This window comes from Chiloscyllium plagiosum, unplaced genomic scaffold, assembly GCF_037043375.1.
Source record: "Chiloscyllium plagiosum isolate Xiang-an unplaced genomic scaffold, Cpla_swu_hap1 HiC_scaffold_31, whole genome shotgun sequence".
In the NCBI taxonomy this organism is placed as follows: domain Eukaryota; kingdom Metazoa; phylum Chordata; class Chondrichthyes; order Orectolobiformes; family Hemiscylliidae; genus Chiloscyllium; species Chiloscyllium plagiosum.
Window position 1 is genome coordinate 50,119,412 of NW_028270169.1, and position 26,807 is coordinate 50,146,218.

Consider the following 26,807-nt stretch of genomic DNA (forward strand, 5'->3'; position numbering starts at 1 on the left):
CTCTGCACACTTCTTTTCCTCTCTCTCGTTCTCTCTCTCACTCGTTCTCGCTCTCTCATTTTCACTCACTCTCTCTTGCTCTCTCACTCTCACTTTCTCTTGCTCTCTCACTTTCACTCGTGCTCTCTCACTCTCTCTCTCTCTCTCTTACTCTCACTCTCTCTCACTCGTTCATTCTCTCTCACTCATACTCTCTCTTGCTTTCTCACTCACTCACTCTCTCTCACTCTCTCACTCACTCATTCTCTTTCACTCTCTCTCACACTCACACTCTCTCTCACTCACACTCTTGCTTTTACTCTCTCACTCACTCTCTCTCTCGCTCTCACTCACTCATTCTCTCTCGCGCTCCCTTTCTCTCACTCACCCACTCTCTCTCACACACACACGCTCTTGCTCTCACTCTCTCTCTTTCTGTGACGTGTTTCCAGCTCCAAGTTGCTCCGTTCCCCCCCCCCCGAAGAAATTGCATAGCTGTTGTCAGGCAGAAAGGTCCTGCTTATTGGTCACTGATCCATGACCAATCGATATCTCCTCAACTCCAAACTCCATCTGAATACAGAACCTTTCAGCTCGAGATGGCCACAGCTCAGGTTTTAATTCCTGCTGCTTGTTTTGATAGGTGTCAGGTTACTTTGCTTTTGAAACTGCAACCACTCCTTCAAGTACTGGTTTCTAAAACCATTTTTCCCTTTTCAGGCCACAGTCTTTTTTAAATAACAAAAAGAAAAAGTCATGGTCCTAGCACGCATTAAACCTCCATTCATAAAAAGAAATAAAGTTTGTGAAAAATCTCCACAAAGGCTGGTTTCCTGTCACCAAGTCACCCTTTATTTACGCGACACTGGCCCAGCTAGCTCAGAGCCAGCTCTCGGAATGTCAGTCTCTCTGACACTCCTGTCTATATCTGTCAGCCAGGGCTCCCTGATTGAGGCTGTTGATCTGGTCCAATCAGGGAGCTCATATTCTATGCGATCCGCTTGGCTGACCTCGTTCCAATCACTACAATTTGATAATTATATGATCCCTTGCGTAACCTCAGAAGATGCCAATGAGGTAACTTTGAGGTGTTCTGTCAAAACCGTCTATTCTCTCCTCCCACAACTACTTTTCCACTTTCCCCTTCAGCACTGTATCCACTTCAACCTCTTCCCCTGTCATGAGTTCAGTCGTCAGACAACACCAGGTTATAGTCCAACAGGTTTATTTGGACTTATGAGCTTTCGGAGCATTGCCCCTTCATTGCATGAAGTCCAGGTGTAGTGAATTCCCCATTCGCTCTGCTCTTTCATTAAAGAACTTTCTAGAGGTGTTCTTAAGATCTGCCTCTGGTTCTGCAGTTGTTCACAAGAGGAGTTATTATCCATATTCACCCCATCAAAAACGTTCAGGATTTTAATTACTTCTGCCAGATCATTCATCAGTCTTTTTTTAAAAATACACCCAGCTTGTTGATCTTTTCCTGATGAATGGTCCCACAAATTACTGGTATCACCCTGGCAAATCTTCCCTTCATTCTGCCCAGTGCCTCCATAGCCCACTCTATAATATGGTGACAAGAACAGCACACAGTATTCATAAGAACGGTCGAACCAAGGATTGGTACTGTTTCAGTACAAGCTCCCTACTTTTCAATTCTTCCCTCTAGAACTGAAGCCAAGTTCTTGATGTGCTCTTTTTCTGATGGCCTTGCTAAATTGTGGTATCACTTCTTTGTGATCGGTATATTGGTACATTGAGATCTCTAACTTCCTCGATCCCATCTAGAAATGCACTTCCAGGATCTCCCTAACCTTCCTACTGGTGAGGTTGATCGCTGGATAAATATAGGTTGAGACACTTTGCTGCTTTGAATAGTGGTAAAGGATCAGAGGCAGCCTCCAGTGTTGGACTGTAACATTTTGTTTACAAAACTCTTGACCCACAGTAACTGGAGACGGCAGGAAACATCACAGTGTTTAACTTCCCAACTAGAAGGTGCCATTTCAGTAAGAGCAGCACTCTCTCAGTACCGCATTGAAGTGTCAGCCTGGATTATGAATGCACGCCTCTGTGGAGAGATTTGAACCCACAAGGTCTGCCTCAGAGGAGAAAGCATTACCCCGTAGAACTGAAATGTCCATCACAATGATTCATCACGAATGCACTTCTTTGGGAAAAATTCCTTCATTTAATTGTTTGTGGTGAAAAGACATTTTTGGCATGCGATTCTGATCTTAGTTGATCAAAACAAAGCATCCATTCAGCCAGGGCTAAAAATAGAAGTGGTATACACACACTCAATAACTCTCTGATGTAAGATTTGTGATTGTACAGCTCTGTAATGACATTGCCTCCATGCCTTATATATAACTTTCAAATAGACCAGCTTGCTGTACATGCAAAATACCCTGGTTAGATGTAAATACTTTAATCATTAATTCAATAAATGTCATTCAATACAGACATTTTAATGGGTCCAAACCTAGTAACCTAAAATGTTCTGAAGAAGAGTCACCGGACCTGAAATGTTAACTCTGATTTATCTCCACAGATCCTGCCAGACCTGCTGAGCTTTTCCAGCAATTTCTGTTGCTGCAATATGATTCTTCCCTCAGTCTTGACCTCCAACCTTTCTCTCTATCACAACCTTTCCCACCTCTCTGCTGTTTATTGATATTGACTGCTCTCACCTTAGCTGTGTGGCACCCTCCTAAACACAAACACAAGCCATTTTGTTCAGTGTTCTAATTTATTCCTACAGTCTGTAAGGCTGGACTTTTTATTTCTTTATTTTTCTAATTTTCTTTTCGATGAACTTGTACTCAAGATTCTGTACCTAGGTACCTAAGATGGCGCCATAAGTTGTGACTTGTAAATTTGTCCTCATTTCAGTACATGTGACAATAAAGCTAATGCTAATTCCATAGTTTCAGCATGCCATGTTCAGTTATCGCAGTGTAGCTGCTCCTCTGAGCACTGTTTCCTGCAGTGGGTGATATACAAACGCAGACGTGGTTTGTTTCAATGGTAGCATTGTTTTGTGGGTCTTTGTAAGATGAAGGTGGACTCATCAGTTATGGTTTGAGTAGAAAGCTACACCGTGTGAATCTAACTGAGGGAACAGCAGCTGGGATGCACCATATAGTCTTGCTCTCCAGCGTAACACAACCGAGTGGTGAAATCAAGACTTAGCGTGCCATTTGGCCACTACCGTTTCTTCCTCTTCTAACCTGCACAAGTTTAAAACCAAAACCCAGCTTTGATTTATTTCCTACTCCTGATAGTGTATTACACTGAAGACTTTTGACACTAGATTTCCCAGGATGCATTTTTGTACAACTTCTGAATGGTATAGCTTTGATTCTTTTTAGATAACTTACAATACACTAGCTCTCTCTATACTGAGAACAAGTTCTCACGTCTTTTATGCATGAAATGAAGTGTAAATTATTTAATCTTTTATTTCGGTCACCTTTCCCCATTAGGTTGTCTCTCCTCCTTGCATTGCTCCTCAATCCCTATGTGTTTATAGTGGGATGATACAGCAATAGGTTGACCATATAGAAGGAAGTCAAGTGACAGCTGTATTGATGAGAGACTCAATTCCCTCTTAGGCTCAGACTAAATGCAATTGGGAGGTTTCCTGTCCTAAAGGTCATTGGTGAACCAGTGGAGCTAACGTTGCTCCAGGGCTGATGCTACAGAACAGTCACGATAACCTTCATCAGTGTGTGATCATGTCTCACGTGTTAATTTGGAACATGGTTCCAGTTCTTCTGATCACAAATCTCATATTCATTCAGGAACATGTCAGATATTACCGGAGTTTAGCCAATTATCTCCCTAATGGTTGTTTAACTTATAACGTCTTTGATCAGTAAAGCACAGATATTTCTAAAATCCACGGGCTATAATTTTCCCAATGGCTCATTGAAGTATGATTATTTTCTATATATAAACAAACAAATCCAGATTGGATTCGATTCCAGTTTGTAAGACATGTTCTTTGTTTTGGAAGTGTAGAATCCCATATTGTCCAAATATTTAAAGTTAATAAGAGAATAAACTCCCAAACAGATATCACTGAGTTGGGGGTGTTGTGGTAATGGCAGGCCCATGATGAAGTTAATAACAGTCTGGTATACAGGGAGAAATGTGTACCTTCTCCAATGTGTTGATGAGGATAATGGTTCCACAAGACCCAATGTTAGCTCCATCCAACCTGAGAATGCCAAACAAATGCATCCTGGGAAATCTAGTGTCAAAAGTCTTCAGTGTAATACACTGTCAGGAGTAGGAAATAAGACAAAACCACTCAACTTTTATGAGTTCCCAGTAGGGACAGAAGTGACATACCTGGCTCTTGATAGTTATAATTATTCCTACCTAGTTAATATTAAATGTACCTATTGTCAGCATGCAATAAACTATACATTGTTATGTAAGACAAGTGTCTTTTGTTATTAGGACTCTATGGTGGTCTATCCTGTATCGCTGATAATTAGACAGGTTCTCAGTCTCAGCACAGAAAGGAAGTTCTATGGCAATGAAATGGCCCAACCATTACCCACCAGTGAATGATAACCAATGCCCAATATGACACACTATGCTCCACTAGCTTAGCACTTTAGATAAACTTATTTCAGATTTCATTTGAAAAAAGGCTCAATTTTCCTGTGAGTGAAAATGCCATAGCACGAGCAATTGAGGGGAATGGATCAGAAGACGATGGATTGGTTACCAGGCTTGATTCAGTTCAATGATGTCAGGCAGGGAAACTATATAGATGTTACAGTTGGTTTCGGGGCTAGGGAAGGTAACTTTCAGTCAGGTTTGAGAAATGAATCTGAAGCCAGATTGTGCAGTATGAAACTAGAGGTAACTTTCTTTCTTGTGAGTTCATTTGTTTACAGAATGCATAACAACACATGTCTACATTTGTCCTTGCAATCCAGTGTTCCAGCTATCATTCTTAATAAGTGTTTTGAATTAAATAATGTCTGCTGCCCATGTATCTTAATATAGTTAGCAAGCTTTGGACAGGGGTTTATGATATGGATCTCTGCCCAGGTTGAAAGTTGAGTGTTTAAGGCTTGTGTGAGATCATACTCGATTGTGAAGGCCAGTAGGAATGGGTAACTGGGTTAACTAAGGTCTTAGACCATTGCTTTTAGGATTGTCCCTAAGCAGAAAGAGGGGTAAATTGGAAGAATAATGATGTAGAGAATTTCTAATCTACCTGTTCAGAGCTTTATTACACAACTCTGGAGCAAGTGGGATCTCCACCAAATATAAGGATACTACCACTGTGACACAAGACCTCTTAGAACAATGAATGTAAGGTGATTCATTTAGCTTCACATCTGATAAATCCTCTATCCTGGTGGGGGCTGGTTTAGGTATTCCTCCATAAACTCTACCACTTGGACTTCAACAAGGCTTTTGATAAGGTCCTGTGGGGGAGACTGAAACCAAAAGTAAGAGTCCATGAGATCCAAGGAAACTTGGCGAATTGGACCCAGAATTGGAAGCAGAGGGTGATGGTTAAGGAGTGATTTTCTGACTGGAAGCTTATGTTCAGTGAGGTCCCACAGGGGTCAGGGTTGGGACCATTGCCTTTCCTGTTTTATGCAGATGACTTAGACTTGAATATAGGCAGGTTCTTCCGTAAGTTTGTGGTGATACCAATACTGGTGTTGTGGTAAATACGAGGATATGGATGGGCTGGTCAGTGGTAAATGGAATTTGATCTGGATAAATGTGAGGTGATGTACTCGGGCAAAACAAACAAGGCAAGGGGATACATGATGAACGGTTGGACTCTGGGAAACACCAAACTCGATGTATACGTACCCCAGTCCCTAAATACAGACGAGAGGTGGAAGACCTGTAAAAATGGTGCACTGAGAACAACCTAGCTCTCAATGCCGTCAAAACCCAGGAACTCATTATTGACTTTTGGCGGGATGTTACTCATGCCCCCCCCTACACATTAACAGCACAGAGGTGGAACGAGTGGAGAGTGTCAAGCTCCTGGGAGTGGTCATCCACAACAAGCTTTCTTGGACTCTTCATGTGGACGCACTGGTTACAAAGGCCCAACAACGTCTCTTCTTTCTCAGGCAGCGGAGGAAATTGGGCGTGATGGTGAATACCCTTACCAATTTTTATAGGTCTGCTATCGAGAGCATTCTGTCTGGATGTATCACTACCTGGTATGGCAACTGTACCATTCAAGATCGGAGACGGTTACAGAGAGTGGTGAACTCGGCCCGGACAATCACAAAGACCAACCTCCTATCTATAGAATCCATCTACCAGGCTCGCTGTCAAGCGAAGGTGGCCAGCATTCTCAAAGATCCATCCCACCCTGGCAATGATTTTCTACAACCTCCACCAAGGGGGAGAAGGTACAGAAGCCTGAAAACACACAGCAGCCGGTTTCGCAACAGTTTCTACCCTACTGTTGTTAGAATACTGAATGGACTCTCAAACTCTTAACATTCGCCTGTACCTGTGTTTTTGCTTTTGCCGCGGTTTACCTATTATTTACTATCTATGCTACTTACGTCTGTGATCTGCCTGTATTGCTCCCAAGACAAAGCTTTTCACTGTGCCTTGGTACACGTGACAATAAATTCAATTCAAGTGCTTTAGAAGGCGTATGATATATTATCCGAGGCATAGAGTTTAGGAGCAGGGATATTATGCTGTAACTGTATAAAACATTGGTTAGGCCACAGCTAGAGGATTGTGTGCTGTTCTGTATTAGATTAGATTAGATTACAGTGTGGAAACAGGCCCTTCGGCCCAACAAGTCCACACCGACCCGCCGAAGCGAAACCCACCCATACCCCTACATCACCGTCACGCCCAATTTACCCCTTATCTAACACTACGGGCAATTTAGCATGGCCAATTCACCTGCCCCTGCACATCTTTGTGACTGTGGGAGGAAACCGGAGCACCCGGAGGAAACCCACGCAGACACGGGGAGAACGTGCAAACTCCACACAGTCAGTCGCCTGAGGCAGGAATTGAACCCGGGTCTCTGGCGCTGTGAGGCAGCAGTGCTAACCACTGTGCCACCGTGCCGCCATTCTGGAATCCACATTATAGGAGGGATGTGACTGAACTGGAGAGGGTGCACAGAGGATTTACCAGGATGTTGTCTGGGCTGGAGAGTTTCAGTAATGAAGAAAGATTGGAGAGACTGCAGTGGTTTTCCTGAAAGCAGAGGAGACTGATGGGGGGGAATATGGTTGTTATATATAAAGTTCTGAGGGGCATAGATAGGGTAGAAAATGTGTTGCTGGAAAAGCGCAGCAGGTCAGTCAGGATCCAAGGAGCAGGAGAATCGACGTTTCGGACATAAGCCCTTCTTCAGGAATGAGGAAAGTGTGCCCAGCAGGCTAAGATAAAAGGTAGGGAGGAGGGACTTGGGGGAGGGGTGTTGGAAATGCGATAGGTGGGGGGAGGTCAAGGTGAGGGTGATAGGCTGGAGTGGGAGTGGGGGTGGAGAGGTCAGGAAGAAGATTGCAGGTTAGGAAGGCGGTGCTGAGTTCGAGGGATTTGACTGAGACAAGGTGGGGGGAGGGGAAATGAGGAAACTGGAGAAATCTGAGTTCATCCCTTGTGGTTGGAGGGTTCCCAGGCAGAAGATGAGGCGCTCTTCCTCCAACCGTCGTGTTGCCATGGTCTGGCGATGGAGGAGTCCAAGGACCTGCATGTCCTTGGTGGAGTGGGAGGGGGAGTTGAAGTGTTGAGCCACGGGGTGGTTGGGTTGGTTGGTCCGGGTGTCCCAGAGGTGTTCTCTGAAACGTTCCGCAAGTAGGCGGCCTGTCTCCCCAATATAGAGGAGGCTACATCGGGTGCTGGACACACTTTCCTCATTCCTGAAGAAGGGCTTGTGCCCGAAACGTCGATTCTCCTGCTCCTTGGATGCTGCCTGACCTGCTGCGCTTTTCCAGCAACACATTTTCAGCTCTGATCTCCAGCATCTGCAGGCCTCACTTTCTCCTCATAGATAGGGTAGACAGGAAGGAACTTTTCACCATGATGGAGGGATTGATAACTGGGGGCACTACTTTAAGGTGAGGGGCAGAAGGTTAGAAGGAGGTGAGAGGAAATTTTATTTCACTGGTGGGCATGTGAAACTCACTGCTGGTAAGGGCTGATAGAGGCAGAAACCCTCATAACATTTGAGAGGTATTTAGATATATACATGTGATTCCAAAGCATACAAGGCTGTGGACCAAATGCTGGATTGGAACAGTTAGTTGGTTGTTTTCGACTGGTGCACAGTCAATGGGCCAAAGGGTCCTTTCACTGTGCTGTAGAGCTTTATGACTCTATGTCACCATCTTTCCTTGGGTAGACCAAAAAGGAAAGAAACATCAGAGTTTCAAATGACTTTGAGCAATGTGTCAGTGCCAGGCCTTTCTGGGGTGAGGCAATTGTTCTCAGTGGTTTGATTAATTCCACGAATGAAGAGTGTGCGATTGTAATGAAATTGGGAAACATCTGATAAAGGGAAGCTTAACAACTTGGGCTGGACCTCCCATCAAAACCTCTGACCATAATTAGAACTGCAACAATAGACAGTCAATTATAATATGCAGATGATATTGAATTACAGGAAAACAGTGTTTAAGAAAGCTCAGTGAGCCAGCATTCCTGTGGAACAACTGCTATGTTTCTGAATTGTTCCAGTTCTGTTTGAAACATTAAAGTTTACAGTGACTGTAAAGTCAAATAGTTATCGATTAAAGATAGAGAGGACTTTTACTTATACCTTCCATGATGTCCCAAATCAATTTACAATCTGTGGCATGCTATTAAAGCGTAGCCACTTTTATAACATTGAAAAATGTAGCAGGCAATTTTGGCTACAATAATGTTTGACACAAAGCAATGTGATGACTGTGTGGAGTTTGCACATTCTCCCTGTGTCTGTGTGGGTTTCCTCCGGGTGCTCTGGTTTCCTCCCACAGTCCAAAGATGTATAAGTGAGGTGGATTGGCCATGCTAAATTACCCATAGTGTCCAGGGATGTTCAGGCTAGGTGGGTTAGCCATGGGAAATGCAGGGTTGCAGGGATAGGATATGTGGGTGGGTCTGCATGGGATGCTCTTCAGAGGGTCGGTGTGGACTTGATGAGCCAAGTGACCTGCTTCCACACTGTAGGGATTCCATGCAAAATGACTCTTCTTTAATGTTTCTGGTGGATAAATGTGGGTCAGGATATTAAGAGAACTCCTATATTTTTCTTTTGAATAACACCATGGGATCCTTTACATGGATGTGTGACAGTGCAGCACTAATATGGCAGCCTTCCCTCACGGGTGACATTCTGCTGTGATTCCTCTCAAACACACACAATTGAAAGTAATTTCAACTGCCATGATTTCAGCCGAAGTCACAAACTTGTGGCAATTAGTATCTCTGCAGCATGTCCCTTGTTGTTACATCATAGAATCCCCAGCCGATTCGGCCCATCAGATCCACACCAGCCCTCTGAAGAGCATGCCACTCAGACCCAGCCCATTCCTGTTACCCTGCATTTTCCCATGGCTAATCCAACTAGCCGGCACATCCCTGGACACTACGGGCAATTTTCCGTGGCCAATCCACCCTAACCTGCACGTCTTTGGACTGTGGGAGGAAACTGGAGCACCCAGAGGAAACCCACGGGGAGAATGTGCAAGCTCCACATAGACAGTTGTGCGAGGCTGGAATTGAACCCGGGTCCCTGGCACTGTGAGGCAGCAGTGCTAACCACTGAGCCACTTTGCTTGCCCTGATTCCCCCCAATCATCATGAAGAACAAGTCGGCAGATGGACATTCTGGCACATTGCCACGTTTGCTATCTCAGCCTCATGAATGATTACTAAGAATGATGGGAATGGAATGTTTTCGTAACATCTGATTTTCAAACGATCATTGGATTTGGCCAGGCCCAGTGAGCTATTTTCTGGAAAGTTCAAAATAATATAAATCTCTCCTTCTCAGGTCAAAATGTAATGAATAATTTTATTTAGTTCTAATTTAGCAAGTTTTGAGAAGATTTGTAGCTCAGGTTGAGGTTCTGGATGTAAGTTTGCTCACTGAGCTGGAAGGTTCATTTTTAGACGTTTCGTCACCACACTAGGTAACATCTTCAATGAGCCTCCGGACAAAGCTTCCAGTTCTAATTTAATACATTTAACTTTTTGATGTACAATATTATCACAACATAACTGGGAACAGTGTGGTAATAATCATGGCCCACTGTAAACAAGCCACCATAAAATGTATAAATGTATAAAATTCCATTAGCCCCCAACAGAATGATTGATTCGCCTGACTGAGTGTTACAAGGTTTCATCAGGAGCAGAAAAATAGCTCTCTTTATTGTGATACACATGACTTTAACTAGAAACAGAGAAAATACATGATTACTAAGCTACAATAATGCAACTTAAATCATGCCCCTTCAAGACCACAAGTAACTCAATCACTGGTGGTTCTTCAGAGACAAGAAGGACTCTCTTCTGCTCTCAGAGTGAGTCCATAGGTTCAGACCAATATGGCTACCACAGGCTCTGTTACACTTGGGGCAGAAGGTGGTCATGGGAAGGAGTGGGTAGGACATAAGTGTGGCAGTGCACTCCTTTTGCTGGTTTTGCTTGGCTTCTGCTTTTTCCCTACAGCAAGTCTCAAGGTGTTGGATGCCTTCCCAGATTGTCAAAAAGGCCACAAATACACACACTATCAATCACAATGAAGATGGACAAAAGGTTTAAAATATATTAGAAAAAAAATATAAACAGGGTTAATAGGATTCCAAAAATCACAAGTGAAGATTTCAAGGGTAGATTAAATTGTCTCGGGGTCTGTTGTGATTATTTTCTCCACCAACGATGTGCAGTTATTTACAAGGTGGTTATTGCTCTTCCCTTTGGGTTGTTCTGATGGATTCAGTTTGTTTCTTGTTTGAGAATTTTTTTCATGTTTGTTTTCTTGGTTTTCTGTCCTTACCCCACACAGGGATATATCGAGAGAGAGAGAGATCGAAGCTTCCTGTTTGCAGGCTCTGGGTGTTTTTCTCTGCCAGCCCCTCACACTTTTCACTTTTTTAGAATTCTTCATGTCAACCAACCAGATCGTAAGATGTAGGAGTGGAGTTAAATGTTTCTCAACCCCATTCTCCCACCTTCTCCCGTAACCTTGATCCTCTTATTAATCAAGATTGTATCTATCTTGGTCTTAAACACACTCAGTGGCCTCCATAGCCTTCTGTAGCAATAAGTTTTACTGATTCATCACTGTCTGGCTGAAGAAATTCATCCTCATCTCAGTCCTAAAGGGTTTTTTCTTCACTCTGAGGCTGTGCTCTCAGGCCCTAGTTTCTTCTACCATGAAAACCTCTCCACACCCACTCTATCCAGACCTCACGATATTCTGTTAGTTTCAATCAAATCCCCCCCCTCATTCATCTAAACTCCGAGTATGGACCCAGAGTTCTCAACCGCTCCTCGTGTGACAAGCCCTTCATTCCTGGGATCAATCTTGTAAATCTCCACTGGACTCCTTCCAAGGCCAGCACATCCTCCCTTAGATATGGGGCCCAAAACTGCTCACAATACTTCAAATGCAGTCTGACCAGAGCCTAGACAGACTCAGCAGTACATCTCCGTTTTTGTATTTTAGTCTCTTGAAATGAATACGAACATTTTATTTGCCTTCCCAACTGCCAACGAAACCTTGTATGCGAACTTTAAGAGGGTCCTGCGCTAGGACACCCAAGTCCCTTTACTCTTCAGATTTCCAAATTCCCCAGTTAGAAAATAGTCTACGCTTCTATTCTTCCGACCAAAGTGAAAACCTCACACTTTCCCACATTGTACTCCATCTGCCACTTCTTTACCCACTCTCCTAGCCTTGTCCAAATCCTTCTGCAGCCTCCTCGCTTCCTCGGCATTACCTGTCCCTCCAGGTATCTTTGTGTCATCTGCCAACTTAGCAACAATGCCCTCAGTTCCTTCATCCAGATCATTAATGTATAATATGAATAGTTGTGGTTCTAACACTGACCCCTGTGGAACTCCATTAGTCTTGTGAACAAAGAGGACAGTTGTCTGGCACAATTTCCTCACCTCAAAAGACTATTTATGCTACTTAAATTCTCCCTTTCACTGCTTTAAAAGCAACACCTGAAAAATACACAGCACTTGCTTTTCAAGTTGCAAAATTCTCCTGGTGTTTCTGCTTTAGTAGATTGTCTTCCATCTCAGTTTATAGTTCCAAAAACTGTACAATATAGATATCATTACATCAAGTGAATGGGTGGCTGATTCCTTTCCTCATCTCATTCCACCACTACCACAACAAAGTATGAATTGAAAAGGAAGGCGATATTGTGAATTATATATTGGACAACATGTAGCTCAGTACCAGAAGCAAATTCACCAGGTCCCTTAAACTCCTGCATAAAGAAATAGTTCATTGCAAATAAATAAATTCAACTCATACTCTAACATCCAGAAATAACATGAGGCAAATATGGGAAACTGACAATCTGGGGTCAAACACCCCATAGAACACATCAAATAACAAGGGTGGTAAAGGTAGCTGCCATGGATTTTTCAGCAACCCCATCATTCCCAATGCCTTGGCCCTAAAACTTAGTGAATCTGTGGGGTCTAAGATCTCATTAGAACTTGAAAAGGAGTTTCAAATCTTCACTTTCAAAGATCTGGATTTGAAATACCTTCAAAATCCAATCTATCATGAAATACCTCGAGGAGTGCTCACTTGCCTTCCCTGGGACTGTGCTCTCTGAATGATTGAGACTGCCCTCCAGCACCTACTCATTATTTGAGTCTTGCGCAGACAGCTAGCTTCACACAACTATTGCTGCCACTAGGTTTTTCCAAGCTCTAATGTTCCTCAGTGAGACGCTGCAAATGATGTTTGTGGGTTTCCTTCACTCTCACTCATCATTCATTAGTAAAGTGATGGAAGGGGTCACCAACAGTGCTATCAAGCAGCACCTGCTCAGCAATAACCTGCTCAGAGACATCCAGTTTGGGTTCTGCCAGGGTCACTCAGCTCCTGACCTCATTGCAGCCTTGGTTCAAATGTGGATTAAAGAGCTGATTTCCAGAGAGTGAGGTGAGAGTGATAGCCCTTGACATCAAGGCTACATTTGACCGCGTGTAGCATCAAGGAGCCTGAGCAAAAACTAGGCTCAATATGAATTAGGGCACGGACTCTGCTGGTTAGAGTCATACCTGACACATAGGAAGATGGTTATGGTTGCTGAGTCATCTCAGTTTCAGGACATCCCTGCAGGAGTTCCTCAGGATGGTCAAATCCCCTAAAATAAACATCATCGGTGTTACCATTGACCAAAAAACTGAATCAGACTATCCACTGTGGTTACCAGCGAAGATCAAAGGCTAGAATTTGTGCAGCAGATAACTCCCCAAAGCCTGTCCACCATCCATAAGGCACAAGTCAGGAGTGTGACGGAATACTCCCTACCTGTCTGGATGGGTGTAGCTCCAGCAACACTGAAGAAGCTTGACACCATTCAGATTGGCAACACATCTACAGCATCCACTCCCTTTCCCAGTGACGCTCAGTAACAGCATGTGTACCATCTACAAGATGCACTGCAGAAATTCACCAAAGATCCTTAGACAGCACCTTCCAAACCCACGACCACTTCCATCCAAAAGGACATGGACAGCAGATACATGGGAACACCACCCCTGCAAGTACCCCTCCGAGCCACTCACCATCCTGACTTGGAAATATATTGCCGTTCCTTCACTGTCACTGGGTGAAAATCCTGGAATTCCCTCCCTAAGGGCACTGTGGGTCAACCTCAAGCCACTGTGGGTTGCAGCGTTTCAAGAAGACAGCTCACCACCACCTTCTCAAGGGCAATTAGGGACAGGCAATAATTGCTGGCCATGAGTGAACAAAAGAACCCTTTCAGTTGCGCCAAAATATTAATGACTTACAAGCTTCTTCTCAGCCTCTCCAGCTCGCAGAGGTTAACCTGAGCCCTAGCAGTGAGACATAGCTGCACAGAGTGGTTCCCAGGGTTTCAGTGAACCTTAATTACATATAATGTTCCACAGCTGCCCCCTTTTCCAGGATGGAGCCTCTTGCCTAGTCTCCAACCACCTGAAGCAGTCTTGAAGTGCGGGTCACTGACCCTTGACCTGATCTGGGAGACCTATTGAAACCTTACAATGACTAATATTGGAACATGTGTTTCCTGAATGTCACAACTGTCAAAGTAACTCCCTCTTCTTAACTGCAACTTCAGAACACTTGGATACAGGGAGCGAACAATGAATTTTATTACTGTGTATAGTTTTATAATTAAGTTATGGTGTTATGAAAGCAAATTGCAAAGGGCTATTTATAAAATTCATGTGTTCGTCGGCAATGCCACAGAAAACTGGTTTGTAATCTTATTAAACAAACATGGAGAACGCTCCTTAAAAGGCCTCAGAACTTCCAAAATCTTGACCAGCCCAAAACAAATTTGACTTAGTCAATTACAAGCACCTAACAAGTGTAAAGATACTATAATCCCAGGGGACGATAGGCTGTTCTCTTCATTAGTGAGAGAGAGAGAGAGGGCTGGTGGTGGTTTAACCTGAGGGTCACCATGCCTCAGCTGAAGGGAGAGGTTGAGAAGGTGGGACTTTCAGGGTAACCTGAGCTGGTGCAGGAATTGTTGCTATCAGTCAGCAATGCAAGCCAGCTGTCCAGCAAGCAACCCTCCCCCATCCTAACAAGAGTACATGGCCATACTTAACTAATAAGGATGGAAGGCTTGGTGTACACCAGGTATTGAAATTGATGAAGCAGTTTATAAGGAGTACGCTTAGTGTACAGACAACTTATCACCCCATGTCCATATTCTTGGCATCAGTGACACTAAATGAACAGAGATGTTTGTCAGAGCAGGGAATGTATACAATTGATGATGATGATGATGATGAGGTCCTCTCTTCAACTTCCTAATGGAAAGCTATGAACTTAATGGAACCAGTGACATTCTGTGAGGTCACAACAGACTCAGCAGAATGTCATTGACAGCTGACAGCTGGTGCAATGTGTGCACGTTAATATTTCAGAGAATAGTACTGCTTTAGTTGTTCAGTTGATCTGATTTTAAGAGAATCCTCTTTCTTTTTCTTCCCCAAGGCATTCTTAGAAAAGTACGGCTACCTGGAACCTGGTCCTCCTGAGGAACTGAGTTTAGCTCAGGTCAAAGAGGCAGTCAGGTGAGGCTTTTACCATCAAGGAGTGAAATGACAAAAGGACAACATCAGTGTTGAGTAAGCCAACTCTTCACTAACCAATGGCAGCATTGAGGCTCTTGAATTTAAGGCACCCCGGGGGGGGAGGGGAGGTGGGTTTGGGGAAGGGGGAATGTAGTTGGACAGAGACCTTCAAAATATAGACCCCATAGCCTCCAGTTAAATCTGGGCTGGGAACTCTATTACCATCTAATATTAAGTTGCGGCTGTACAGGACCTTGGTTAGGTCACTTTTGGAATACCATATTCAATTCTGGTTTCCCTCCTATCGGAAGGATGTTGTGAAGCTTGAAAGGAGTCAGAAATGGCTTACAAGGATGTTGCCAGGGTTTGGAGGTTTGAGCTGTAGGGAGAGGCTGGATAAGCTGGAGCTGTTTTCCTGGAGCGTAGGAGGCTGAGGGGTGACCTTATAGAGGCTTATAAAATTATGATAGGGTATATCGAAAAGGTATTTTTTTCCATAATGGGGAGTCCAGAACTAGAGGGCATAGATTTAAGGGTGAGAGGGAAAAGATTTACAAGGGACCTTGGGGGCAACCTTTTCAGGCAGAGGGTGGTGCGTGCATGGAATGAGCTGCCAAAGGAAGTGGTGGAGGCTGGTACAATTATAAAATTTAAAAGGCACCTGGATGGGTATATGAATAGGAAGGGTTTGGAGGGATATGGGCCAGGTGCTGGCAAATGGGACTAGATTAGGTTGGGATATCTGCTCAGTGTGGACGAGTTGGACTGAAGGGTCTGTTTCCATGCTGTATATCTGTATGACTCTAATACTTGGCATTTGACCAGTGGTAGGTGGGGGCCTGTGGGTTCCCTATGTCTGAACCCAGTGTGTGGGGCTCATGGACGGTACCCCCAGATGTCGCCTCCTACCCTGGAAATGACCGTTCCCCCTCGACCCTGCTGAGGCCTCCCTGACTGACCCCAGCAATCCTGTCAACTCACAGCAGCCTTAAGGTGCAGTGATGTATCTTTAGCCTGCCTCCAGTGCAATACCAACAGTGAGCTCCCAGCACACCGATGGCTTTGTATGGAGAGTCTGAGTTACTGTTACTTTACAGGAATGTTGTTCCCAATTGTTAATCTGTAGTAAGAATTTATTTATTTGTAATATATCGGAATTATTAAGTATATAAAACTGGTCAGTGCTTTCTGTTTATCTGAGTCCAAAAGACAGATAAATAAGGGAATTTTGTGCACATTTTAAAATTGTTAACTTTTATCATGACCCAGGGGATAGTGAGGTTTGATTGGCTTGGAGAGGGTGGATGCTAGGAAATTGTTTCCGTTAGGCGAGGAGACTAGGACTCGTGGACACAGCCTTAGAATTAGAGGGGGTAAATTCAGAACAGAAATGCGGAGACATTTCTTCAGCCAGAGAGTGGTGGGCCTGTGGAATTCATTGCCGCAGAGTGCAGTGGAGGCCGGGATGCTAAATGTCTTCAAGGCAGAGATTGATAAATTCTTGATGTCACAAGGAATTAAGGGCTACGGGGAGAATGCGGGTAAGTGGAGTTGAAATGCCCATCAGCCATGATTGAATGGTGGAGTGGACTCGATGGGTTGAATGGCCTTACTTCCGCTCCTATGTCTTATGGTCTTATGGTCTTATGGATTGGAAGCATGTAGAAGATGTAACACCACCGACCTCTCTCCTCTGATGGAAGATTGACACCCATTAGACCCAAGGCAGTTTCTACGTTTCTTGCCTCCTGAACAGCAGGAATCAGGAACTCCTGTGGGTGGTGCAATGAACACAACACAGGCTTCACTGTCAGCAAATCCCCGCACCCCCAACCTCAGCAGAACCCAGTTCAAAACCCACTGAACTGCCAGGTACACACTGCTGACTACCATCGGCGACACATGTAGCGATCCTGGGTAGCTCCTCTAGCCCCGTCATTGTCAAAGCTCACACTTGCCCCCCAAACCCCCAAACCCCCAGTCATCCCACAATATCACAAGACTAACTCGGACTAGAGTTGATGGACTGGCACATACATGATGGGTCAAAGGACCTCCTTCTGTGCTGTAAAACTCAATGACTAAGAGTAGAGACGTTCTCCTTGTGTCCTGGTCATTTTTTGTCTGAACAATATTATTAAGCTAGAAAAAGGCTCGGAAGAGATTTATCAGGAATATTCCTGCGAATGGAGGGTTTGAGTTATAAGGAGAGGCTGGATGGCCTGGGACTCTTTTCCACTGGAACGGAGGACGTTAAGGGGTGACGTGTTAGAGATTTATAAAATCATGAGGGGTATAGATAAGGTGAATGGCAGGTGTCTTTTCCCTCGGGTGGGGGATTTCAAGACTCGGGTTCATACTTTTAAGGTGAGAGGGGAAAGATTTAAAAAAAAGACATGAGGGGTAATTTGTTTTACACAGCGATTGAACTTCCAGAGGAAGTGGTGGATGTGGGTACAGTCACAATGTTAAAAGACGTTTGGGTGAGTACATGAATAAGAAATGTTTGGAAAGGTATTCGCTAATTTAGTTTGAGATTCTGGTCAGCACGGATGAATTGGAACAAAGGATCTGTTTCTATGCCAAATGACTCTATAACAAAATATCACTAAAATAGATTACCCAGTCATTATTGCACAATTGCTTGTAGGCCAGATATGTCCACAAATTGGCTGCCTTAGTATCTACAGTTTAGCAGTGAAGTGCTTTTGAATGACCTGAAATACAGGGGCTATGTAAATGCAAAATTATCATATTAAGGGACCTCAGTGCTTGGCAGTGTCACAGTTCTCCATCTGAGGAACAGCCCCATAGCTCAGACACAGAGAGTGGGTAATGGCCATATCTTCGGTCAACTGCCCATCATCTCTCCTTCCAAGGAAGCCAAACATTTGGACAGATAAATAACTATCAATCAATTCAACATATCCTTTTTTCCTGATTTCGAAAAAGCAAAATTACTCCCAATCTGTCCCCTCATAGAACTTACCCTGCACTCAGGCAAACCTTGCAGAATGATTTTCTGTTACACTTTTATTAGAAATGTGTCTTGAGTTTGGGTGTGTTGACTTTTATACATTATATGTGAACGGGCAGCTAGGTAGCCAGACGTACACCCTTGGGCTGGTGAGCTGGAAAGGTGTTGTTCTTTGATCTTTGACATGTTTAAGTGGCTGTCCTCAGTCAGGTCTGTGTTTGTTCAAACTGAATTTGAGGGGTTTCTGGCAATCTGCTTCCAGAATTGGGTAGGGTTTATTCTCCAACTTTGACTTTGTAGTTTAACATCTGAACAGCAAAATGTTCCTTTCTAAGCTATTCTGGGGGAGCCTGGTCTTGTAATCAGTATCAGAGGTGCTGCAGTAAGATCAGACAGCTATGATTCATATCCTTGCAAAAACAGAAATCTGGCTAGTTATGAGGTAGCTAAGGATGGCCCAAGATTTATTGCTCCTTCCACATCCTGTGTTATACCTCTCACCCCTCCCTAGCTACTTCAGAGCCATTTTGAAAACTTGGCGTTCTTGTTTATCCTGAGCTGAGCTTCCTACTCCATATCCTCTGCAACACCGAGGTCGGAGAATTCCACCTCACCTGAACATTGCCTGTTAATGATCCTGCCCCTGCCCATCTGCTGCTGAAATCCTTCTTATTGCCTCCAGGCTTGACCATTCCAGTGGTTTCTTTGAAGGGGACGGCCCTCTTCCATCCTTAAATGTCTGCTGACTGTATCCTGTCACCATTGCTCCAGTCCCTGCTTCAGTGTAAACTTCTCTTCCATGTGATCAAAAGCTCGCTGCAATTCACTCCAGCCTGACTATCTGCTGTGTTCCTTCAGTTCTGACCTCCCTGACTTCCTGTTCTAATTTCAGCTTTCTAAGTTCTGGATTTCCCATATCTGCAAGTCCATCTCCTTATCTCGTACTGACAGATGGGAAAGTAAAGTGGGTATTCTGTTGAGCGTTTTCTTGTTTTGACCTTGTGTGCTCATCAGCTAGAGAGGAAACCTGTACTTTATGCTGAAGAAGAATTTTGTTCTTTTGTAAAAGTGATTTTTCGCTTGTGAGAGACAACTTCAGCAGAACGCAGTACTGGGGATTGACTCGGTTCGTGTCACAGCAGCTGCTTAACTTTGCTTAGGGCAAAAAATGTATCCATGTTTCTTGTACAATGGAGCATAAAGGAACAACTCACAATGTCAGATGTGTTTAAGATCTTCAGATTCCTTGCTGGGCATGGTTCCCAGACACGAATCCTTTAGCGGGTGTAGTTCCTACATGTTAGTCCTTTTGGGTATAGTTTCATAGGAAATGGTTACTTGGACTGTCTTATAGCCCAATCGTTATTCTGAATGAGTTAAGAAAGTTTAGCTGGGTGGCAGGCTAGTTACCCATGAGAGCATCACTGAATTGATTGATCACTGAAGTGATTCATGGATGGCACGGTGGATCAGTGGTTAGCACTACTGCCTTACAGTGCCCGGGATCTGGGTTTGATTCCTGCCTTGGACAACTGTCTGTGTGGAGTTTGCATGTCTATGTGGGTCCCTTCTGGGTGCTCTGGTTTCCTCCCACAGTCCAAAGATGTGCAGGTTAGGTGAATTGGCCATGCTAAATTGCCCATAGTGTTACGTGCATTAGTCAAGGGTTAAATACAGGGTGGATTACCCTTTAGAGGGTTGTTGAGCCAAATGGCCTGTATCCATAATGTAGGGAATCTAATCTAATGATCCTGCTTCACCCAATGGGAGTGTAGGTTCCTGTCACCGGCTGCCATCTTGGACACTATTTCATCCACATGCATAAATGGCGTCTGCCCAGTCAGTCAAATTTTCAAATGTGTTTCCCAATTCAGTCTCTCATTATTTCTTCCTCTCAACTCTCTCTGGCAGTGTAACTCCAGCGAGTGGCGACTGTAAATCTGTACCAAGTGTTGGCTGCTTGAGGCACTCCGACTCAGAGTTGATGAGCTGGAGTCTGAGCTTTGAACAATGTGGTACATCAGGGAGGGGCAGAGTTACCTGGACGCTGTGTTTCAGGAGGCAGTGACACCCCTTCGATTGACTACTTCAAATTCGGTCAGCGATCAGGGACAGGAGGGTGTGATGGCACGCAAGGCAGGTAGAGGGATCCAGGAGGTAGTGCTGAAGGATCCTCAGCCCTTGAGCCTGTCTAACAGGTTTAAGACTCTTGTTCCCTGTGTGGATGAGAGTGGGGGCTGTAGGGAGGATGAGCAAACTGACCAGAGCACCATGGTACAGGGAGGGGGAAGAGAAGAGAAATGTAGTTGTAATCAGGGATAGTATAGTCAGGGGAATAGACACTGTTCTCAGGCCAGGATTGAGAGACGCCAAAGGCTGTGTTGCCTGCCTGGTACCTGGATTCAGGATATCACATCTGGGCTGCAGAGGAACTTGGAGTGGGAGGGGAAAAGTCCAGTCATCATGGTCCATGTGGGTACCAGCAACATCGGTAGAAAGAGGAAAGAGGTTCTGCTGAGGGAATATGTGCAGCTGGAGCTAAATTAAAAAGCAGAATCTAAAAGGTAATTAACTCCTGATTATCGCCTGAGCATGAGCAATATGGCACAGGGTCAATGCCATTAAAGAGATAAACACATGACTCAATGCTTGATGTGGCAGAAACAGTTTCAAATTCATGGGATATTGGCAACAGTCCAGGGGAGGGAGGGAATTGTTTGGATGGGGAGCAGTCGATGCAGAACTGAGGATGTTGAACATAGGTACACACAGTATTAGAGATAAGGTAAATGAGCCTGTAGCACAGATTGAAATGAGCAGGTAGAGGGTGTTCTGGCCGCAAGGAACCAAGGCTGGGAGCTCAATATCCAAAGATACATATCCTTTTGAAAGATGGGCAGAGGGGGCAGGATTTCCATGTTACTACGAAATGACATTAAATCAATAGCAATAAGTGATATGGAGTTGGAAAGGGTGGAATGTGTGTGGGTAGAGTTGAGGAACTACAAAGGAAGAAAGACCCTGATGGGGTTGTGTACAGGCCTCTGAGCAGTCGTCAGGATGTGGGGAAGAAAATAAATCAGGAGATAGAAAAGGTGTGTAAGAAAGGCACTATTGCAATAATCATGGGGGACTGAGATATGTGGATGGACTGGGAAAACTAGGCTGGTAATCTAATTAGGGCAGCATGGTGGCTCAGTGATTAGCACTGTAGCCTCACAGCACCAGGGACCTCGGTTCGATTCCAGCCTCAGGCGACTGTCTGTGTGGAGTTTGCACATTCTCCCCGTGTCTGCGTGGGTTTCCTCCGGGTGCTCCGGTTTCCTCCCACAGTCCAAAAATGTGCAGGTCAGATGGATTGGCCATGCTAAATTGCCCATTGTATTAGGTGCATTAGTCAGAGGGAAATGGGTCTGGGTGGGTTACTCTTCAGAGGGTTGGTGTGGACTTGTTGGGCCGAAGGGCCTGTTTCCACACTGTATGGAATCTAATCATCTCAAGACGTGGAATGTCTACGAGATGTTTTATTTTGGAGCAGGGTGGTAGAGCTCTCTGGGGAATAGGCAGATCTGGATTTGGTGATGTGTAACAAGGCAGACTTGATTAGGAAGCTTAAGGTGCAGGGACCCCTAGGTGGCAATGACCATAATTATGATAGCATTCACCCTGCAGTTTGAGAGGGAGAAACTGGAATCGGACGTTACAGTATTACAATTGAGTAAAAGTAACTACACAGACCTGAGGGAGGCGCTATCTAGAGTTGATTGGAAGGGGTCTTGCAGGGAAGATGGTGGAGCAGCAATGGCTGGAGTTTCTGGGAGTAAATCTGTTTGCACAGCAGAAATTCATCCCAAGGAAGAAAGAGCATGCTAAGGGGAGGGTGAGGCTACTGTGGCTGATAAGGGAAATCAGGGACAGCATAGAAGCAAAAACAAAAGCATACAAAGTATTGAGAATTAATGGGAAGCCAATTAGCCTGACCTCAGTCATTGGTAAACGTTTCGAGGCTTAGGAGGCCTTTAAAAACCAGCAGAGAACAGCTAAAAAAGCAATAAGTGGGCAGAAGATGAAATATGAGAGTAAGCTAACTAGTAATATACAAGAAGATTGTAAGAGTGTTTTTTTAAGCTATCTAAAAGATAAGATTTGGAGATGTCGGTGTCGGACAGGGGTGTACAAAGTTAAAAATCACACAACACCAGGTTATAGTCCAACAGGTTTATTTGGAAGTACTTGCTTTCAGAGCATTTATAGAATCCCTATAATGTGGCCACACTAACCCTCCAGAGAGTAACCCACCCAGAGCCATTCCCCTACATTTACCCTTGAACACTACAGACAATTTACCTAACCTGCACATCTTTGGATTATGGGAGGAAACTGGAGCACCTAGAGGAAACCCACACAGACACAGAGAAAATGTGCACACACCACACAGACAGTTGCTCAAGGTGGGAATTGAACCCATGATCCCTGGCACTATGAGGCAGCAGTGCTAGCCACTGAGCCACTGTAGCTACCTGATGAAGGGGCCGCACTCCAAAAGCTAGTACTTCCAAATAAATCTGTTGGTGCTATCACCTGGTGTTGTGTAATTTTTAACTTGAAAGAGGCAAGGATTGACATTAGACCACTGGAAAATGAAATTGGAGAAATATTAATGGGGAACAAAGAAATGGGTCCCAGAGGACTGGAAAATGGCTTATATAACACTCCTGTCTAAGGAGGGAAGACAAGAAACTATAGGCCCGTTAGCCAAACCTCAGTCAATGGTAAAGGTTTAGAGTCCATTATAAAGGATGAGATTGCGGAGTACCTGGAAGTGTATGGTAGAATTGGGCAGAGTCAGCACAGCTTCATCAAAGGGAGGTCATGCCTGACAAATCTGTTAGAATTCTTTGAGGAGCTAATGGGCAAGTTAGATAAAGGAGAGCCAGTGGACATGATCTATATGGATTTCCAGAAGGCCTTTGACAGGGTACCACACAGGAGGCTGCTAATTAGATAAGAACCCATTGTGTTAGGGGCAAGGTACTGGCATGGATAGAGGATTGGCTGACTGGCAGAAGGCAGAGAGTGAGCATACAAGGGTCTATTACAGGCTGGCAGCCAGTGACTAGTCAAGTCCCACAGGGGACCACATCTATACATTCACATTATACATTAACGATCCGAACGAAGGAACTGAGGGCATTGTTGCTAAGTTTGCAGCTGACACAAAGATAGGTGGAGGGACAGGTAGTGCTGAGGAGGTGAGGATGCTACAGAATAATGTGGACAGGCTAGTGGAGTGGGCAAAGAAGTGGCAGATGGAATACAAAGTGGGAAAGTATGAGGTTATGCACTTTGGTAGGATCAATAGAGATGTAGACTATTTTCTAAATGGGGAGAAGCTGCAGAAACCTGAAGCACAAATGGACTTGGCAGTCCTAGTTCAGGATTCTCTTAAAGTTAACCTGCAGATTCAGTTGGCAGTTAGGATGGCACGTGCAATGTTTGTATTAATTTCAAGAGGACTCGAATGCTGAGGTGGTATAAGGCTGTGGTCGGACTGCATTTGGAATATTGCGAGCAGTTTTGGACCCACTATCTAAGGGAGGATGCGTTGGCCTTGGAGGGGTCCAGAGAAGGTTTACAGGAATAATCCCCAGGGATGAAGGGCTTGACATATGAGGTATGGTTGAGGACTCTGGGTCTGTATTTGATGGAGTTTAGAAGGATGAGGGGGATCTCATTGAAATTTATGGAATACTGAGAGACTGGGATAGAGTGGACATGGAGAAGATGTTTCCATTAATAGGAAAGATTACAACCCAAGGGCACAGCCTCAGAATGAAGTGACAACCTTTTAGAACTGAGCTGAGTAAGAATTTCTTCAGCCGGAGGTTGGTGAACCTGTGAAACGTATTACTGTAGAAAGCTGTGGAGGCCAAGTCATTGAGTGTCTTTAAGACCAAGATAGATAGGTACTTGATTAGTAAGTGGATCAAGGGTTATGGGGAGAAGGCAGGAGGATTGGGGTTGAGAAACACATCAGCTGTAATCAAATGGCAGAGCAGATTTGATGGGCGGAATGGCCTAATTATGATCCTCCATCTTATGTTCTTATGGGGCATCTACTGCCTCCCATGTGACAAGTAAAGTGCCAAGGGATAGCAGGAAAGTGACTGACATGTCACCCTTCAACATCCTGCCAGACATTACCCCACTCACCCTGTCACCCTCCACTCCTAACATTCCCTTTGGGGTGCCCCAGCTACCCAGACCAATCAGTAGTGCAACATGGTGGGTACTTTGTTGCTTGTGGTCCTTCCGTGTCCATGCCAATTGCTTTACAACCCCTCTGAAGCTGCTACCACACACCTGTGCTTCTCTGTGCTCATTGCCTTCTGTCTGTGTTGGTGGTTCCAGGAAGTTCCAATGGATCTCTCACCTCCCTGTGAGTGGGGCCCTGGATGAGCCCACAGTGCAGCAGATGATGGAGCCACGATGTGGGGTCAAGGATGTTGGAAGCCAAAGGGCCTGGCAGGAACATGTGGAAAACCTCTTCCTGGGTCGAGCCACCATGCGAAGCCGCGCCAAACGTTACTTACAACAAGGTAAATAACTTCCACGGGCACTCTTTGTTCTGTTTGTTATCAAATTACTTTTGGTTATGTAGACAGTACGCTTTCAGAGGTTAGTGAGCACTGTGCAATGTTCATCCATTGTTAGTATTTTCTTTCTCCCCTTCCCCAGCTGCTCTCTCTGTGAGGTCCCACTTCAGAGTCTCGAGACTGGCTCCTTGCTGACATTCAGTCTGGGACTGAGGGATTGCTACATTTCTCTATTCCTGATGAAGCGCTTTTGCCAGAAACGTCGATTTTCCTGCTTCTCAGATGCTGCCTGACCTGCTGTGCTTTTCAGGCACCACTCTAATCTAGATTGCTACATTTAGTCCAGTGCTGTCAGTGGCGCAACTTTACCAATGTGACATTTAGCTGAGATGGTGCCTGTTCTCTCTGGTAGATGTTAAAGATCTCGTGACACCATTTCAAGTGTTTTGTGTAGCAAAGTTGTTCACGATGTCTTGGCCAACGTTTCTCTCTTGACCAACGGCTTGGGAAACAATTTATCTGTTCATTTGTCTCATTGCTGTGTGTGGGGAACTTGCCGTTCACAAACTGACTGGTACGTTTCCCACAATGCAGCATTGATTACACAGGAAATGTACCTTCTTGGCTCTGAAGCTCTTTGGTACATGCTCAGACTGGGGTCATAATTTTAAGGTGAGCAGAGAAAGATTTTAATAAGACATGAAAGAAAACATTTTTACACAGAGAGTGGTTTGCGTGTGGAATGAACCTCCTGAGGAAGTAGTGGATGAGGTTCAGTTACACCATTTAAAAGACATTTAGATAAGTATATAAATTGGAAAGGTTTGAAGGGATATGCAGGCAGGTAGGACTAGTTAGTTTGGGAAACTTGGTTGGCATGGATGAGTTGGGCTGAAGGGTCTGTTTCCATGCTGTATAACTCTATATTAGAATGGGTTTGAATGCTAGCCCTTTAGCACAGTGGTGTTAAAATGTTGTTATACTGCTGCAGAAATAATCCCCTCTGTCTTTGTGATTGCTGCATTTAGACAACACTGACAACATGATGGGATAATTGATGGGGGAAGGGGGAAATTCTGGTGATGAGCTTGTTTTGTTTGTGAGTCTGTTTACTATTGATGCTCACTGTGCTTGCTGGATAAGCCTGATTGTGGATTCAGAGTGAGGTAAACAAATGGTAGAAAGAGCTGGAAAGCTGAGTCGAAGCATGGGACAGACAATTGAAAGCTCTGTGAATAAAGCATTGAAAGTAATGTCATTTCTGAACACAGTGGTTGGGAGTAGTTTGGAAGTAAAAAGGAGTTGTGGCTGGGTGAAGAAGGGAAATGTGAGAGAGAGGGAAGAGTAGAGAGAGAGGAGTGTCAGAGAGATGCAGGGGAAGAGGGAGAAGCAAAGAACGTGCTAGGCATTAATGGACATGGCCAGTTGCTGTGATTGGAAACACTAGGAATGGCTCCACAAACAGCTGCTTAAAATGAGAGGAAAAACAATGACAGAATTGTGATGCTCTTCAGTTTTATTTGTTCAGTTAGTGCAGATCTTATTGCTGGAATCCTCAGTGAATTTAGAGAGCAGTCACGTGAATGATTTTGGTTTCGTTCATGGGATGCTTGTGTGGCAATCCAGTTATTGCCCGATCTCTCATTATCCTGCGGTTGGTGACGGTGAGCTGTATTCCTGAACTACTGTGATCCCTGTGGCTTAGGGACACCGACGGTGAAATATCACAATACCTAGAGAGGAATCCGGCAACAAATTCTCTCACAGCTCAGCTCAACAGCAGATAGTTGATGTTGACCCTACTCGCTTTCCCAGTGTCACTGAGCGCGGATCAGAACATAGCCATTGCCTGCCTTGACAGTTTAAACAAAATCCAATCTTGAAGCACAGATCATTGTCACCCGGTTACTTAGCATCCAAGTGCTGGAAGGAGAGTTAGGTTCGGAAGCTGTGGCAAT

The 26,807-nt window shown here is 44.5% G+C and overlaps 1 protein-coding gene across 1 annotated transcript in view; it reads left to right on the forward strand.

Moving 5' to 3' along the window:
• Positions 1-26,807, forward strand: part of mmp28 (matrix metallopeptidase 28) — a 106,766-nt gene that overhangs the window by 21,964 nt on the left and 57,995 nt on the right. Inside the window, exons 2-3 of the mRNA XM_043718782.2 lie at positions 15,197-15,276; positions 24,665-24,852. Of these exons, the coding sequence (XP_043574717.2) occupies positions 15,197-15,276; positions 24,665-24,852 (268 nt within the window). The remainder of the gene's footprint in view (positions 1-15,196; positions 15,277-24,664; positions 24,853-26,807) is intronic.